General features: G+C 35.5%; 4 protein-coding genes across 4 annotated transcripts; 2 read left to right on the forward strand and 2 right to left on the reverse strand.

Annotated features, from left to right (window-relative positions):
• Positions 1 to 298: 298 nt before the first annotated feature.
• LOC130721321 (serine/threonine protein phosphatase 2A 57 kDa regulatory subunit B' alpha isoform-like) lies at positions 299 to 2,918 on the reverse strand. Its single transcript, XM_057572092.1, has 3 exons — positions 2,437 to 2,918; positions 1,522 to 2,277; positions 299 to 892 (listed from the first exon to the last, which is right to left on the reverse strand). Exons 1-3 carry the CDS (start codon positions 2,722 to 2,724, stop codon positions 488 to 490), a joined length of 1,449 nt encoding a protein of 482 aa, XP_057428075.1. The 5' UTR covers positions 2,725 to 2,918; the 3' UTR covers positions 299 to 487.
• A 1,812-nt stretch (positions 2,919 to 4,730) lies between these two features.
• Positions 4,731 to 6,200, reverse strand: LOC130720023 (probable polyamine transporter At1g31830). The gene is given in 2 exon segments (XM_057570607.1): positions 4,731 to 5,870; positions 5,872 to 6,200. Coding segments are annotated over 2 exon segments (1,413 nt in total). The 5' UTR covers positions 6,145 to 6,200.
• Positions 6,201 to 8,019: 1,819 nt separating this feature from the next.
• LOC130720389 (uncharacterized) lies at positions 8,020 to 8,766 on the forward strand. The gene has a single exon (XM_057571026.1). The coding sequence runs from the start codon at positions 8,070 to 8,072 to the stop codon at positions 8,484 to 8,486; it is 417 nt and encodes a 138-aa protein (XP_057427009.1). The 5' UTR covers positions 8,020 to 8,069; the 3' UTR covers positions 8,487 to 8,766.
• Positions 8,767 to 11,955: 3,189 nt separating this feature from the next.
• On the forward strand, positions 11,956 to 16,985 carry LOC130718945 (coatomer subunit delta-like). The gene is made up of 12 exons (XM_057569600.1): positions 11,956 to 12,098; positions 12,198 to 12,252; positions 12,773 to 12,812; positions 13,092 to 13,315; positions 13,575 to 13,817; positions 13,939 to 14,113; positions 14,278 to 14,582; positions 15,586 to 15,784; positions 15,871 to 16,024; positions 16,328 to 16,390; positions 16,488 to 16,584; positions 16,694 to 16,985. Exons 2-12 carry the CDS (start codon positions 12,250 to 12,252, stop codon positions 16,781 to 16,783), a joined length of 1,593 nt encoding a protein of 530 aa, XP_057425583.1. The 5' UTR covers positions 11,956 to 12,098; positions 12,198 to 12,249; the 3' UTR covers positions 16,784 to 16,985.
• Positions 16,986 to 18,075: the final 1,090 nt, after the last annotated feature.

Here is an 18,075-nt window from a genome sequence, read left to right on the forward strand (position 1 = left end):
AATAAATTTATCTGTAAAGAAGTTATCAAACTTATAAGCTAACGGGTTAAATTATACTAAAATAATATTTTCAACAATCAGACTTACAATATTATCAGCTAATAGGTCGTGATGAAACTAAACGAGATTATGTTGGTTTCTTAGAGTTGAAGAGTCAATTTAAAATCACACGCCATATTAAGATATTTAAATACGTCATATATTTATTTTTAAAAAGACTTATAACTTTGAATCGTTATATAAGTCAATTTGCTTAAATATACTAAAATCTCAATAAGTATATAATATCAAGATATTATTATAAATTTTTAATATATAGACATCATCAAGGGTAAAATATATTTATACTTATCATATTTACAATTTACCAAAAAATACTAATCATATTTACTTAAATAGGCTAGCCTGTAAGGCTTACAAGGCTTGTTGAATGGCCTGAGCCTGGCCTTTTTAACTAAATAGGCTTTTCAAAAAGCCTAAGCCTTGGCTATTTACCAATTTGGTCTGGCCTGGCCTGGGCCTGTGGTAGGCTAGGCCATAGGCCCCTACGAACGGCCTGGCCTATTCCCACCCCTAGTTGTGGATTAAGAAACTGGCTCTTAGCAGCCGCCAATTCTATTCTCTCCCATTTCTTTTTTCTCTCCACATCTTGCTTGTGTGCCACTGATTCTTTGGTTTGCATGTCCATCACAACTTTTGCATACAGATCTGGATCCATGTCTTTCAGCATCACCTTCACACTTTCTGTTAGTTGTCTAACACTCTTACTCCAATGCCACTTTAGATTCTTTTCCATTCCTTCAATTATGATAGGAAACACTTCCACTGTTCCGGTTGATGCCATTTTGAAGAACTGCTCATTGTTCCATACATACAGTGCACGTTCTGCCACCTAACCCAAATTTATGTATCACAAAAAAATGTCAAGTGTTTATCAAATGCAAAAGTTATGTGTATTTTGGTGGTTGATCCTGAATATCTAGAATAGGTTCCATATAAAGGGTCAAGCTCAAATCCCTGACCTTTCATTTGAGGTAGAGTCGGGTCTAGCTCGAATTCAAGATTTGATCAGACTCTATCCTAAATTTGTTTGTTGGGTCACCCATAAATGAGACACTCACAGGTGTCCAGCCGTGCAAACTTCAGCGTGGAGTTTGCATGACTAAACATCCGTGATGACCCAATTATGGATGACACACTAGATAGATCTAGAATTTGCTCTGGTATGAATTCAGGTTCCTTATAGTCTGAGATACCATTCATTCACGCAATCGGAGTCATTGATTGGTTCGTATATTTCATCAAAATCGGATATAAGTTCAAAATCTGAGTTGACTTCTTTTGATTGGACGACTCATTGCGTGAATGTAGGCATTACCTGACTCTAGTAAATACATTTCCCTCTCATACTATCATTGAATTCGGGTGAAGTAAATGGCTTAAATTTGCAGCTGAAATAGAGAGCACAAAGCAAAGCATGAGTATAGAAGTAGAATAAATTATGGCCACTAATAGACTTACCTGAGAATTCCAACTGTTTATGCATTTTGTAATTTGAGTACATATGGGCAAGGCCAACTTTCTATATTGATCAGGATCCAAATTCTCCACAAGATCTTCCAGCATCCCAATTAGCAAGATTTCTTTTTGACAGTTTGTGACAGGCCAGTACTTCAAAATCCCTCTAACAATGACTCCTCCAAGCATAGGCTCCTTCTGCACAAACTGTGACACACAGTAAGCAAGTTGCTTATGGTACACTTGCATCCCCTTCGTCTTGTGCAGAGGAATCAGCACTCTCATGAGGAACAACTTGTGTTCTTCCTTCAATGGCACAGTGAAGCCATTGATTATGGTTCCCCATATCTCAAGCAAATCTGCAATACCAGGATGCTTCTCTGTCTCAAACACATAGTTCAAGAGCACATCAGTCATTGATTTCCTCATCATGGAACGGTCAGAGATGAACTTGGAATACATCTTGTGGTACACATTTTTCAAACTCTCACGTTCCCTTGGATCTTCAGATTGGAAAAGTGTTAGCAGATTGAGGAGAAAAGAGTGATCTATGTGCTCTCTTAGTGTTTTGGGGTCTGCACAGCTAACAAGCCTGAGAAGGATTTCATAGACTAGTTGGAGATGAGACCATGAAGGTGAAAATGTGGAGATGGGGTCTTCTTCATCAAGCAAATCTGAGATGCAAGAAGCAGGATTGAGAGGTGGAGGGAGTGGCCTGAAGAGGTTGGCTGAGATCATCGCCACCAAAGGTCCCAAAACCTTATAATCAGGGACAAAACCAGAACAAATGAGTTAGAGTGGCGAAAATTTAACATATTAAGCAAAACTAACAGTTATAGGGAAAATGTAACATTTGAATACTATTCTATTAAGAAAAAAATTCTCTTCGGAGCAACCGCCACCACATTTTACCCCTACCTGTGACCTCTCATGCATTGGCTTCTTGAAGGACTTCAACATGGTCATGAGCCTTGAAAGTTGGTGCCTCTTGGAGTCTCTTTGTGCAGGGGACTCTGTAGGATCAGTGAAGGTGAAAACAAAGGTGCAATAGTGAACAGCAGAGAGAAGTTCTTCATTTGCTGAAGTGGTGGGAGAAGATGGGATGGGGAAAAGAGGCTTTTCCTGCTCAAATAGGTCATGAAGTGTTCTTGGGCTGGTTTTCCTTGGACTACTTGTTGTTGATGTTGTGTTTTTCTGGCTTCCCATGATCTCTTCTTCTCTGCTTTCTCCTTGTTTCACAAAGTTCTAGTTATTTCTGCTCCATCCAAAAGCCTAATTGATATAGAGAATCAGGACATGTTCTTGTGTTGTATATAAAATCCAAGAAGACGGTGATGCCTTTGCACAAGAAACATTGGTATTTCCAAATGTTAGCAAAGCATTAGAACTTCCACATTATTGTGTTGTGAGCTGTGACGTGATAAATACAAAAGACACTTAAACATTGATACTTTATAGATACTCCATTTTTCTCTTTATCTCTCTTATTGTCACATATATCATATATCACATTCATTACTTCTCTCTTTCTTTCTTTCTCATTTTGAGTGTCTGTTGGATGTTTGTACTATACATATTTTTACGAATATTTTTTTATAAATAACTAGACATGGGGAAGGTATCTATACTTCATTGTTTCTAAGCCTTCCATTTGGATGCTTGACACATGGAATTTTGAGCATATTCAATTACCTAGTTCTCATCAACAGGTTGTAGCATTGTTCATCATTGCCTTAAACAACAGACAACCTGCTTATTAATATATTCATCTATGGTTAGTGACCCTTAGTTTCATCAAGTGTCATGCATCAATGCATGTGCCTCATTGGTCAACATTATAGTTGTATTTGTAGCTAGAGATTTGAATCATATTCTTTTATTTGATAACATGACGATGTTGAGTTAGGTGAGAAATACACCCAAAACATATCCTGTATAGGACAGATTATTTCCTGAGTTAGCCCACAAATCCTAGTTGTTTGGCTCATTTCATTGGTGTTAAATAAATAAATAAAATATCTTAATACAGTAAATAGAATGAATGACTTGTGATCATAACTTCTTTGTTTCAAGAAGGTGATTGAGCTTAAGATTTCTCGTCAAATAAAAGATTTATAATTCGGAGCTAAGAAAACATCAATTGGAAGTGTAAAAAAAAAGGCTTAAATGCACTTTTGGACCCTGATGTTTTAACTTTTTGCAATTGTCAACCCTTATATTTTTTTTCTACGAATGAGAACCCTATTCTTTCAAAACACTGCATCGTTTACCCTTCCGTCCAAATCCGTCAAAAACTTGATGGAACACGCTGACATGGCCTTCCACGTGGATAAAAGGGGGATTTAAGAAAAATGGCTTAAATGCACTTTTGGACCCTCAAGTTTACATTTTTTGCGATTGTTGACCCTGATCTTATTTTTAGTTTGAATGGAGACCCTAATCTTTCAAAACGTTGCATCGTTTACCTTCCGTCGGAAGGCCAGGTAAGTGGGTTCCGTCAAGTTTTTGACTGATTTGGACGGAAGGGTAAACTGTGCAACATTTTGAAAGATTAGGGTCTCCATTCGTAGAAAAATAAGATTAGGGTCAACAATCGCAAAAAATATAAACTTGGGGGTCCAAAAGTGCATTTAAGAAAAAAAAAAAAAAAAAAAAGAGATCACACAAGTAGACAGAGAGAAAATTAACCTTTTAGATTTGGAGTCACTAGTTGCTTATTGGACATAGTGAAAAAAACTGACACTGACATCCCCAATAAGATGAATTTGAAGCTCGTTAGTTTCTATAAGGACTTCATAATTAGTTCTTCAAAGTTCAGACCATACTTAAGAATTTCCAAGTAGTGGAACATGTCTTGAGAATAATTAACCAATATCAGTGTGACACACTATTTAAATGCTGCATGAACCAACTTTCATCGCAATTTATAAGAAGAGTTTCATTCACTTTTTGTTTTAAATTGAGTCTAACATCAGTAGGTATCTAAACATAGCCATTGACATTAGTATTTGAGCATTAGCTTAGGAAGAATTGTGCACTAGGGGACAGGAAAAAGGCCTGCATTTAATTGTTAAAAGGTTCCCGTTTTATTAGGAATCAAAAAGTATGAAAATGAGAAAATAACACATCCTCATCCTCAGACACTTGTTCTTCACAAAAAGTAACATAAACACACTTAATGAAAAAAGAAACCTATATATGTACATTTTATTCTAGAAAGCATATAAATCTGCAAGGTTAGGATTGACAGAGAATCTGAGCCATCTTTTCTTCTCCACATACTTCAAACAAGGCTGCAAGAGGAGCCCTGTGATCACAGCTGAGAAGCTTATGATGAAGACCTTGAAAGAAGCAAGAGCTAAAACCACAAATATCAGAAGTGTTGGAGGCACACACATCAAAATTGCACCCTTTCCCCCAATAGGCACTTTATAAGGCCTATACATTGACGGAAGCTTCATCCTTAACTTGACAAATGACACAAACTCCATAAGCATCCCAAAACAGTACAAGAAGTTCTCAGCAGCAACTATCTCTTGGAAGCTCAGCCATGAAAGCAAAACCACACCAGAGGCAGAGAACAAAATCCCAATGCGAGGTGTCCCATAACGTGACCTCTTAGCAAAAAACTCAGGAAGCATGCCTCTTTCTGCCATCCCCAAAAGCTGGAAGGAATCACTGCTCATCTCAGCAACAAACATTCCCATGTTTGACAAAGCACAAGCTGCTTGAACCCAAATTCTCAACCAAACACCTCCTATTAACTTAGCAACTTCTGAGAAGTAACCATCACACCAAACCTCACGGTTAACCGGAACAGCACCAGTTCCTACCAGAAGAGGGAAAAAGTGTCCAAAAACAACCAACATAACAGCATAAAGAAGAGCTTTTGGGAGTGTTTTACCAGGGTCTTCAACTTCTCCTGCAAGAGTACTAATTGAGTCCCAATAGTTCAAGTTCCAGAAAAGTGTGTTCAAGTACAAACCCCAATTCACTTTGTTCAAATCCGCCATGAGCCACCTTGTTGGCTCTATTCTGGGAATTGCTATAACTCCCATAACCAAGAAAGGAAGCAATGAAAAGATTCCAAGTGAAATAGCAGCCCAACCTACTATTGTTAAGCCTCTATAGTTCATGTAAGTGAGAGCTAAAGTTAAAACCAAAACTGCTACTATCCTTGGAAAACCACCTCCTAAAGCTGGAATAGCTGATTTCAAGTAATCTAAGAACAAGACTGGGTATAAAGCATTGTCAATGACACCACTAAGCCATTTCATCCACCCAAGTTGAAAACCCCAGTAAGGACCCAATGCAGATGAAACCCAAACCACATAGCCACTATTCTCTGGGAAGTGGGAACATTGTGCTCATTTCAGCAGTTATCAGTGCTTCTGGAACACTCCATATGAGTGGTAAAACCAAGAAACCAAGCAGGGATAATAATGGACCTGCTGCTCTTACTGTGTCTTCTACACCAAATGGTCCTCCTGATACCTCATAAAAGATCAGGAAGATCAGAGGTATGATTGAAACCTTGTGCAACTTCTTCTCTAACTTTGGAGTGGAACCTTCTCCAAATGCTACATATTCACCAACATTGGAATTGCACTCTGTATCAGTTGGCATTTCCTTTAACTCCCACTAATTCTGCATTTCAAATAAGTTAGTGTATGTTTGATAAAATTTCTGTATTTGATTCTGAACTAGAATAAATTCTGGGGTAGAAGTTTAGGTGAGTATCTTCTGATCTGAATTTCAAAACAGATTCTGGTGATCCAAATATGCTGTTAATCAAGTATGCAGATTTCTAAGCTGTAAAGTTCATAGCAATGTACAATACAATAAGACTAATCTGATTTCATATTTAATGCAGACTTCAGAAATGATTAATCCTTTTTGTTAATTTTTTTAATAAAAATGGTACAACGGAGATAAAATACCTCCCGACTATAGAATGGGACCTCAATGGCATGCTGAGGAGGTCAGCAGAGACTCATTCTTAAATGAGAGCGCCAAGGAGATTTCCTTCGGGGGGGTTATCCACCAATTGAGATTTCACTAAGGGCAGGGGATTTGAACCATTGACAAGGGGTGAAAGTTAAACCCTAGTCCTTCTTGTTATTTTTGTTGATTAGTACTTCACCTTTGAAATCATATACAATCAACTAATGTAATATTTTTAGAACTATAATCTGTTTAAAAAGTACTACTATTATGCAGTTGCTAGCTATCAATTCTGTTTAAAAATTATCAAAAAATTAATACCAGCCAAATTTTGAATGCAAACTCAAACCGCAAACAATACCTAATAATAAAGCAAAACAGATTATCATTAACATGAGAGGAAGAGAGATGATAATGAGTGATGAAAAAGGAACAATGCATAAACAAAAAAAGGAAAAAATGACAATGAATGAACAGGTTTCACCTGAATGGAGAATTAGTTGGTGACAGACAGTAACAACAGAATCTACCAATCCATCAAAAAGAGAACAAGTGAAGTGAAATTAAAGAGAAGAGAATTGTTCCATGCATTATTATCAGAAGAAAAGGGATATAACAAGCGGATGTGGATGTTAATGTGATGAAACGTGTCAAAATGTGAACAAGGTAAGAGTGTGAGTAAGCTAAACAAAATAATTTTCAAGACAAGTGCTGAACATAACAACATCAGCACAAGTTCTGTTTGTTTCAGACATAAGCTAACTAACATCCACGCATATGAATGTTTTGGTCTTTGGCTGAGTAGGTATTTAGTTTCACTTTTTGAATTAAACATAGCTAGCCAGGAAAAAAATATTATTTTTGGTACAAATTAAAATGTTAATAATATGAATATCCTTTTTTATTGAAAGGAATAATATGAATATCCTTGAAAATTCTAATTTGTTGTTTTTTTTAGAATAAGCTTTTTTTTTGAACGTAGAATAAGCTATATTACTTTCAATTGAACAAAGTGTAACATTTCTTTGCTGTTAAGTGTTGAGGACATGGCAGAAATCATATTACCCACAAGTCACATCAAACTCATAAATGAATTGGTATATGTCCAGCTTGCTCAGTGCTCACTGTGAGGTGTAATAAGATTGTAATTACGTGAGTTGTCAATTCATCATTCCATTAACTCTATCATAAATGCTTAATCACACTTTTGTTCTTTCACTTGTAGTTGTAGTACAATCAATCACGTGAGATCTCAATAATTAAGATATTTTTATTAAATCAAGAGATTGAATTTGTAATAAATAAATAAAAAATATTCAAGAAAAAGATGGTTAGTTTAAAACACCACCAAAATATCTCTCTACACACAAACTACTCAAGCTGATCCACCCACCAAAATGCAATCATATTAGTACTGTCCAGTGTCTACGTCAATCTTAAATTCTTTTATATTTTTCCATTCTATATTTTATTTTTCTAGATTGTTCTCCACCAAAAAACAAATTTTCAATATATATTATATTAGAAAAAATAAATAGTGAAAAAAATTGAGCATAATAGAGATTTTTAGTTAGTGGAGAGTGCTAATCCAATCTAAAATTTCCAACATGGAAAATCCTTCTGAATTTCCATCAACTCGTTCTCATTCTCCCACGTTTGAAATTGAGGTTGTCGGCGGCGGCGGAATAGAGATGGCGGCGGCGCCGACGGCGGCATCTTACACGAGTCTGAGGGACATCATGCCACACCCAAACAATGACAGCTGGAATGAGATACCGATCAAGAACCATCTCCTCAAACAAGCAGCTCTCGCTTACCTTCAGCCCATGTCCACGCCCCCGCCGGAGGTTGGGAACAAAGGCTTCCTCCAAAAGTTGAAGGAAAACTGCGTCTGCTTCCGGTGGCTTCACGGTGGAGTCTTCAGTACCTTGGGGAAGTTTGTTGGGTTGTTTTGTGAAAAGAGGAGGATAAACAATGAGGGTAGGCGGCGTGAAGAAGAGGATGATGGTGAAAACGTTGACTGAAGAATTAAACAGAGGGGATGGAAGGGAAGGTCGTGGTTTTTGGAACTTTCTGTTTGACCATTAGATGAGTAGTATATTATTTTTTCTGTCAGAAACTTGTAAATAAAATAGGGTTTTTGAAATTGATTTGGGTTTATGTGATGAATGATGATTACTTTTGAGAAAAATTACCATATTTTTAGAACTAGACTTGACTTGAGTAGATTATCATATACACACTTGGTGGCCATGATAGGATTAGAGCAGGATATGATAAATGACTGGATAAGGACAAGATATGATTAGAGCATGATAAACTTTTATCCTATCTTGCGTTTGAGGTGGACAAGATATTGATGTGATATAATAAAAACAATGAAAAATGTATTAAATTTTCATTTGAAATGAAAAATTCATAATATTCATAAACTGATATCTTATCATGTCATGATAATTTCTATCCTAACTTCCCTCATGATAACTTTTACACATGACATACAAGATAGGATAAGGGACATGATAGTGTTATCTTATCCTGCTGACGTAACAAAAAAACATATTACAGCAGGATATGATTACTACTATCATATCATGTCTGCTTATCTTGTCCACCAAACAGACCCGAAAAAGACAATTTTGTGTTATGGTGCAATAAATCACATAAGGTAAGTATCAACCCTAATTTTAGTTGGTTTTTTTTTTAAAAGGAATTTTAGATGGTTAATGATATTTAAGATAAATGAGTTAGGAGGGAGAAGAGGGTAGGTGCGGAGTCAAGCGGTGGGTTTGGCTTGTTGAGATTGAGTTGGCCTATTGAGTGGCAAGGGTTGTGGATCAGCCATTGTTGAGATACACTAACAAATCTGTATGAGTAGCGAGGGTTGTTTCTGTTGTTACTTTTGCAATTTGAGGTTCTTTGTGTTTGTGGAATGTACACAAAACAAAGATTTTAGTGTAGTCAAAATGGTTTCAAGTTCTTATTTTCTAGACATTTTTCTTTTTCTATTACATCACGAATCATATCATTCATTTCTTTTTTTCTTTTCTTCTTTATAAGTGTTTTAGTAAATTAGTATATATATATATATATATATATATATATAGATGTATCATAGGAGAAAGGTAATCTCATGTGAGGAAATGATAATAGGAGAAAGGTAATCTCATGTGAGGAAATGATAATAAATCACAGTTATATATATATATATATATATATATAATAAATGTATTTTTTATTGTTAATTGATCTCAATTGAAATTTTAAGAGTATTAACACAATAGTTCAAATTTTTACTAACCCACCATAAATAAAACTAGTTTTTCATTTTTTTTTCTTTCGTATCACATGTTATGCTTCTTACTTTACTCTCTTCTATTTATATCTTAATCTAAGTAAGGTTAAATTTTATGTGAAAGTAATATTTTCCATATTTTATGGATCACAATGATGATTGTTTCCCATAGATATTATGCAAGGAAAATTATGTTAGCCGTAAGGCATAAACTATGATACCACGGTAAAGAGTCTACGGCCATGTGATGTTCATAACCATGTGAGCCATCAAATCATGGGGACCCAAACTGATGTACCTGGTTTTGGCTTCTTTGGGACTTAAAAGAATGATTGACTTCATCTTAAATTGAATAGTTTTAATTTAAGATGTGAAAATTATTACTAAAAATCTAAAATAGGCTTGGACTCTCTTGCCTGAAACACATCTCCACAATGGATGTTGAATTTAGCGACGGAATAAATCCCTTAATAGAAATCCGTCGCTAAGTTCACCTCCTTGTAACGGCTTTGTGACGGACAATATATCCGTCGCAAGTGTTGAGGGATTTTTATGACGGATAAAGTTCTGTCGCAATTCTGTTGAAGATTTTGTGACGGAAAAACGTTCGTCGCTAAATTCACCTCCTTACAGTGATTTTGTGACGGATTTGACTTCCATCACAAACCTTCAATGTGTTTGCAACATAACTTTATCCTTAGACACGGATTTGTCTTCGTCGCAAATTTGTAGACAATCCTGAAACTGATTTTCTGACGAATTTATTTTCTGTCGCAAATTATTTTATTTGTACATATTAGTATATTAAAATAACCTATTCAAAATTACCCACACCCGTGGATGCCCACGAATAAAAACCCGTTATGGTAAAATTACCCGCACGTACCCACGAGTATCCATGGATTTATTTAATGGATATTTTCATTATCCATTTATTAATGGAGTGAGTATGGATATTTGATGTATCCGTACCCATGAATACTCACCCAATATATAAAATATTTTAATAAATTTTATTTATTTATAATATATATATAGATATATAAAATATTAAAATATATTTTATTTATTTATAATATATATATATATATATAATCTAGCAAGAGATTTATATTAAGTCTAATTATTTATCTATAAAAAAAAAAGTCTATGATGAATTTATGTTTGAATTATAGTTCTCATGAAGTAAACTTGTATAATAATAATGGTAAAAAACAACCCTTAAACCCAAAAAAAGTAGGAAAAAAAACATTTTTCTTTACGCATTGATAACGGTAAAATCTAATCTTAAATTTTATTTTTAATATTTTTCATTTAAAATATATATGCGTAATGGATGTCGGGTACCTATGGTCTATGGATATTCACGGATATTTTAAAATCATGTTAAAATCCACTTAATGGATATCTATGTGGGTATGGAGCGGATACATGTGTAAATTTTTACCTGCGGAGCGGGTGGTGAGTATATACTACCCATGCCCACCCGTACCCATTGACATCCCTACTTCTGAAGATTTACCATTATATTGGTACCTTTTTTTTTTGCTACGGGAGGAAAAGTAACAAATTAAAAAATAAAACTAACTAACTGCATCTAAACACGAAAAAGCATAAACAAATGACGGGGCGCCTCCAAATTCGTCTATGGGCTCCGGACAAACTAGCCTGATGCGTCAAACAATCTGTTGTATTATTCTTCTCACGTTGAACATGTAAGAATTGCACCTGCAAGAACCCGAGAACCATATCTCGGATTCACTAGAGGACATCTCTAGCCCATAAACTATTGAAATCAGCATTGCTTTGAAGAGCGGCAACCACAATCAAACAATCAGATAAGCACACAACACTATGACATCCCAATTCAAGAGCATGCTCCATTCCTAGCTCGACAGCCAACGCCTCCACCATGAAAGCACTGTCATTGCTTTAGCTTTGGGCAACCCTTGAAACTCAATCACCGTCCTTATTCCTAACCACCGCCGCACATCCCATGCGACCCAGCGTCGGGTTCCAACTACCATCCACCCACCATGCCCGTCCCGCGATCAATGATACTCGTGCTTCTGCAGTCCGGAAGATGATGAGGTTGAAGGTACCAGGTCATTTTTATTATTTTTATAAGAAAAAAAAAATTAATCATTTTTATTGATATACTTATATAAAGTTCCATTAAATAAAAAAATCACAAGATACAAATAAACATTTTCGTTTTCTTCTACCTCACTCTCCCCCGAACAAACAAACGCTCACCCTCCTCATCACTCACAGACACCACACCAGTCAGTACCTCCGCCGTCCAGATTTCAGATCAGCCAGACCGAGACGCCTTGGATCAGTAAACTCTCTTACCCCTCTCTCTCTCTCTCTCTGCGATTTCGTCATTCAGTTTCCTCGGGATCTGATCTCACTGCGATTTCCACTTTTTGTTTTGCAGATTATTCAATCGAAGACAATCAGCATTTTCTTCGATCAAACCAAAAAACAAAATGGTAACTATTTTGAAATTCCCTCAAGGATTTGCTGTACCTACTCAGATTTTGTCATGTGCATGCAGTTTTAATATGTGATCTGGATATAAAACCCCAACCCTAGGAACTTATTAACAATATTGAACTGTTTGTAATTAAAATTGAAACCTCTGCCATGGTGATGCTTTTAGCTTCAATCTGTTCTACAATTCTGGACGATTTTTTCATTTTCTTTCACCTCGATTTTAGTTATATAACTTCGAATGTGTAATTTCATCTTAACTTGATTGTACTAGCAATTTGCTTGTCACTTTAGTGTAGCTCAACCGGTTAGCCCGTGGCATGGTTTACACAGAAGCCATTAGCTAAATCCTTTATGACATTTGTAAACTGAAAAAGCAAACAGCTCACTGCTTAGGAAAATTAAAAGAAAAGTTCACCTAGGAATGGGAATGCTATGTTTTTTCTTCTTTTTATCTTTCCTGATTTCCGCTATGCTGTATTAGACGTTTTTCCAATTTTATTTTTCTTTGTTGTACAGGTTGTCCTTGCTGCATCCATTGTCAGCAAATCTGGCAAAGGTGAGTAATCGGCGTCCCCTAACGTGTCCTGGTTCTTTTTTTCCTAGTATCTATCTAGATTGCTTCCGATTTTCTTTCAGTGTATTGTACCTCAGTAAATGACAATTCCACTAGAGGGAATAGAGGAAAGAGAAACATTAGATATATTGTATTCAAGCTGAGATTATTTTAATCCAAATTGACATTTTGAACATAGACCATGGACTTGATATTTGCCTAAATAATTATGGATTGAACATCAATGCTCTTATGCCAATAAACCGATTGCTTTGTTTGCAGTGCTAGTTTCTAGACATTTTGTGGATATGACTCGTATAAGAATTGAAGGTCTTCTAGCAGCATTTCCCAAGTTGGTAGGCACCGGTAAACAACACACATATGTTGAGACCGAGAATGTGCGCTATGTTTACCAGCCAATAGAAGCACTGTACCTGCTTCTCGTAACAAACAAACAGAGCAACATACTGGAGGATTTGGATACTCTGAGACTTCTCTCTAAACTGGTATCCTTTTCCTGATGCTTTTAGTTTGACCTCTTATATTCTCAAGTCCATTTGTTTTCAATTACTTAGTATTTTTTTTTCTGGTTAGGGTCATTTTTGGTTTTGTCTATTATTTTTATAGGAAATTTTCGGTCTGATCAAATGGTTTGTAGTTTGTACCTGTAGTTATATTAGAGTTATTTGGTCAGTTTTATAGACATTTAATGAAATTTCAGCCAAAATGTTGTGCTAATAGCCAGTTCATTCTTAATACTTTTAGGTGCCCGAATATTCTTACTCCCTTGATGAAGAAGGTATTTGCAAACATGCGTTTGAGCTGATTTTTGCATTTGATGAAGTCATCTCTCTTGGGCACAAGGAAAGTGTGACTGTTGCACAAGTTAAGCAGTATTGTGAGATGGAGAGTCATGAAGAGAAGCTGCACAAGCTGGTTATGCAGAGCAAGATCAATGAAACTAAGGATGTTATGAAGCGGAAAGCTAGTGAGATTGATAAAAGCAAGGTACCATCTGGGGGACTTTTAATATTTTGTTTATATTTAAAGTCTGGGAGTGCACATAATTTATTTAAAATTAATATATGCTTACCAAAAAAAAATTAAAATTAATATATGCATTTGGCAGATTGAAAAGAATAGAGGTGATAAAGTAGGATTCGGTCCATTACAGTCAATGGGCTCAGGAAGAATTGAAAATAGCTTTAGTGATTTGAGCATATCTAGCAGTGGAACTGGTTTTGGAAGTGGCTCTGGTTTTGGATTGACTCCTGATCTTGATTCCTTTTCTACCAAGTCTAAAGGTTAGTTTTCATAGATTTTCATGAATTCTTCTGGAATGCTTATTAATGTATTGACTTAAAATGAAAGTAAAGCATGCAATATCATTGCTACTATGTTCAAATTAACATGTTTCTAAATAAAGTGTAATCTTTTCTTTTACCTATTCTTTCATTTTCTTCTATAGCTCGTCCAACTTCATCTGCCACTGCTCCGCCAAAAGGCCTTGGAATGAAGCTTGGTAAATCTCAAAGGACAAATCAATTTTTAGAATCATTGAAAGCAGAAGGTGAGGTCATTGTTGAAGATGTTCAGCCAAGACTTGGCCAGTCTCAGTCAGCTGCCCCACCACTTACTGATCCCATCACTTTAACTGTTGAGGAGAAATTAAATGTGACATTGAAAAGAGATGGTGGAGTCAGTAATTTTGATGTTCAAGGAACATTGTCTCTCCAAATTCTTAACCAAGAGGATGCGCATATTCAAGTTCAGGTATTGCATTCTCATTTTCTCTTCCTCGGTCGTATGTCCTACTAATTTGCATAACCTAAGTTTTTTTTTTGAATAATTAATCATTCATTGACATGAAAATTGACAATGGTTTCTTTAAATATAATCAGCATTTGGAGAAAGAAATTCATGTGAAACAGATTTCTTTTCCCGGCTTAATTTCTTTTGTTTTGTCATGTTGTCAATGTATTTTCCCCCTCAAACTCTCCTCTCGTGGTCTATATCTATTTTGGATAAACAACGAACTACTTCTCTTACAGATAATTTCTAAAAAGCAGCCTTTATTTAAGTTCCTGGAGGCTCAAATGAGTCCATAATAGGTTTTATCTAGATATATTATTGTTGGCGAGGCATTGACGTTATGCCCAAGATGAGCTTTTTTTGGCGTGTTTTATAACCACTGAAATTATCTTCTAATGCACAACCAGCAGTTTGAATTGTTTTGTTGAACATGTCATATTCTTTTTTCTTGAAAAACTGAGACTTTTGAGCCAAGAATGATGACAAAAAAGGCAGAAAAATAAAAGGGATGAAGATTGAAGAAAAAAAAAATGGAAAGGGGTCCAGATTATAGTGGCTTTGTGGCTGTTTTGTTAGGCAGAAAGGTTGTAATTGAAGAATTTAATGGGTTTTAAATAGCTGTGGTTCTTTGGTTGACCATGAAGAATTTGACATCTGACGTATATTTAGGGTTTTCACTGACATTGTCATTTTGCTTATCATGAATTGATAATTTCTTTTTCCAATGAAGAAGAAAAATGAAGTCATTTGCATATTGGAAATACAAATGACAAATATTTTCTGTTTGATCAATTTTATTGGTTTTCTTTCTCTAGATTTTCCAAATATTTTGTGCATCATCCTTCATTCTTAGGTGCTCTTAGTCACCCCTCCCTTGTAGACTGGTTTTAAATGCAAATATCACTTTGGCTGTTTGGCGCAATTAACAGTATTGGTCCTCGCATATTGTGCCTTGTTTTTACAGGTCCAGACTGGCGACAATCAAGCCATCTCTTTCAAGACTCACCCTAACATGAATAAAGAATTATTTGCCAATGAAAACAAACTAGGCCTAAAGGATCCAAATAGGCCTTTCCCCACTGGTCAAGCCAGTGATGCTGGAGGTGTTGGTCTTCTAAAGTGGAGAATGCAAAGCACCGACGAGTCAATGGTGCCACTGACAAGTGGGTTTATAACTATCACTGATGTGTTTTACAACTTTGTTTTCATGTCTTAATAACTTACTGTGTACTATATATGTCTATTGCAGTCAACTGCTGGCCCTCTTCTTCTGGAAATGAAACTTATGTCAGCATTGAATATGAGGCTTCATCAATGTTTGATCTGCGGAATGTTGTAATCTCAGTACCTCTTCCAGCTCTTCGTGATGCGCCATCTGTTTCACAGATCGATGGGGAGTGGAGGTGTGGAATTTTTTTTTCCTTCCTCTATAAATATTAGGACATCTCTGATTTTTGTGCTGTGTTTAAGCTGGTAGTTGTGTTCAAAACTATTTCTGTTACACGCTAGTGGTTTGCAATCTTTTTTAAGTATTTAGTCTCCTAACCATGACCAGATTCGCATGAATTTGAAAGTTCCATGTAGCCCATTATTTCGTCAGATCATTAGTTGATTGTTTCGAATATTTTAGCAATGGCTCTAAATCATTTTATCCCACGTTACGATTTTGCTTGGTTCACAGTCCTTTATTTTAATTGGGTTTGCAGGTATGACTCTAGGAATTCCATTTTGGAGTGGTCTGTCATTCTGATCGATAATTCTAATCGCAGGTTTGCTAATTTTTGAGTATTTTAACGGTTAACTTATGCTGTGTTATTATCTTTGTATTTCTGGACTTATTTTGTCTGACTTTAATGTATTTGGCAGTGGGTCAATGGAGTTTGTCGTTCCACAAGCGGACTCGTCGGCATTCTTTCCCATTTCAGTTCGTTTTATGGCAACTGATACATTTAGTGAGCTGAAGGTTTGGATTTTCTATTTTCTGCAACGATGGATTATATACTTTACATACTGTTTCTGAATATTTGATTAATGGGAGCTCAAACATGCCCTTTTGTTTTCTCTCTTTGCAGGTTACAAACATCTTACCACAAAAGGGTGGTAATCCTCCCAAATTTTCTCAGAGAACACAGTTGATAACGGAAAACTACCAAGTTGCATGATTGGTTTTACTCTCTGCTCTGAACTTGTATGACAGTTTTGCTTTTATAGTGGCGTTCTTTTATCAGTTAGCTTTTTATTTGGCAAGTTGCATCATTTGCTACTAGTCATGAATTTATACTTTAGTTTTAGTACTTCACATAATAGTATGTTGTAAAGTATGACTTATCATAATCAATACTTGAATAATGCTTTGTGACCTGAGTCTTACAGCTAGCAAAACCCGTTTCCTACTGTTAAAGCTTTCGGGCTTGTCTCGATCTTTTGGGCCCAATTTCAATGAAAGTTTATTGAAAGAAAAGGACTACTAATTTGTAAAAAAATAAAAAATTGTAAAGCAAAAATAAATATATGTAAACAAATCCGTAACATTGAAAAATAAAAGTTACTAAAAGAATTACTGGCAGAACCTAGATACTTCAACTCCTGCTGAAGCATTCATGATTTTTAGCCGAAATTCCAAAGTGCTTGCTTTTTTTTTTTTTTTTTTCCTTTTCTGGGTCCAACTTGCTTCTTTGCTAAAGTAGTAGAAAGTTAAGGTCTTCACTCATCCTGAATCCAGAGTTCTTTATCCTCTCTGCCTTTAGACTGTAACGCAGTAGGATGAAATCAATCAATTTCAGTGTAGCCTCTTTTCAAAGACAAAACTGTAATGCCACGGCTCTTTTTATGCACATCTTGAATATTCTGAAGTTTGCTTTTTCTTTTTGAAGGAAGAGTAAAGGAATCCTGTGTTTTCTTTCTTTGTTTCATAATAAGCATTTTGGCAAACAATTTAGTTTACTTGCATGTGTAAACTGAAGGTGAATCACTGTTTTCTATTTGTATAATCTTCCTTTTGATGTTTTTGTCTCAATGTTTATATTTTTTTTTTCTAAATTTTAAAGTTGTAACGTGTAACAAATGTAGTTAGAATGAATGCTTTCCAAACACATTACTGACAATCGAATTCTCTGCGTCGTTGTCCTTTGTCTGTTGCATATATTTAACCGTTTCTTATAGGAAACTGCAAAGGTCATTTCAAGTTCTTGTCATTTTCATGACATGGTCCACTAATTCCCCACTAGGTTAGGCTCCACCACCACTCACCGTATAGTTCTAGATATAAAGCATACATATGTTATTCACAATTCAGATCATGAACTAGAAATATGGATATACAGTAAAATAATTATGGTGAATAGAATTAACTTCTTTTAGATTCTGTGGTTATTTATTGAGTTGCTATGCTGTAATTTTTTCCGTGTATTCTAATATGCAGTGGAAAATGTTACATTTGGAAGTATTTACATAT

The sequence above is a fragment of the Lotus japonicus genome, chromosome 5 (assembly GCF_012489685.1).
Source record: "Lotus japonicus ecotype B-129 chromosome 5, LjGifu_v1.2".
Classification (NCBI taxonomy): Eukaryota; Viridiplantae; Streptophyta; class Magnoliopsida; order Fabales; family Fabaceae; genus Lotus; species Lotus japonicus.

Excerpts from the sequence above, each read along its gene's own strand:
- LOC130721321 (XM_057572092.1), bottom strand. The coding sequence starts at position 2,724 with ATGGGAAGCCAGAAAAACACAACATCAACAACAAGTAGTCCAAGGAAA. Across the intron at positions 2,278-2,436 it reads CAATGCATGAGAGGTCACAG|GTTTTGGGACCTTTGGTGGC; the intron begins GTAGGGGTAAAA and ends CCTGATTATAAG. Across the intron at positions 893-1,521 it reads TAAACAGTTGGAATTCTCAG|GTGGCAGAACGTGCACTGTA; the intron begins GTAAGTCTATTA and ends AATTTGGGTTAG.
- LOC130720389 (XM_057571026.1), top strand. The coding sequence starts at position 8,070 with ATGGAAAATCCTTCTGAATTTCCATCAACTCGTTCTCATTCTCCCACG.
- LOC130718945 (XM_057569600.1), top strand. Across the intron at positions 14,114-14,277 it reads CTTTTCTACCAAGTCTAAAG|CTCGTCCAACTTCATCTGCC; the intron begins GTTAGTTTTCAT and ends TTTCTTCTATAG. Across the intron at positions 16,025-16,327 it reads CAGATCGATGGGGAGTGGAG|GTATGACTCTAGGAATTCCA; the intron begins GTGTGGAATTTT and ends TTGGGTTTGCAG.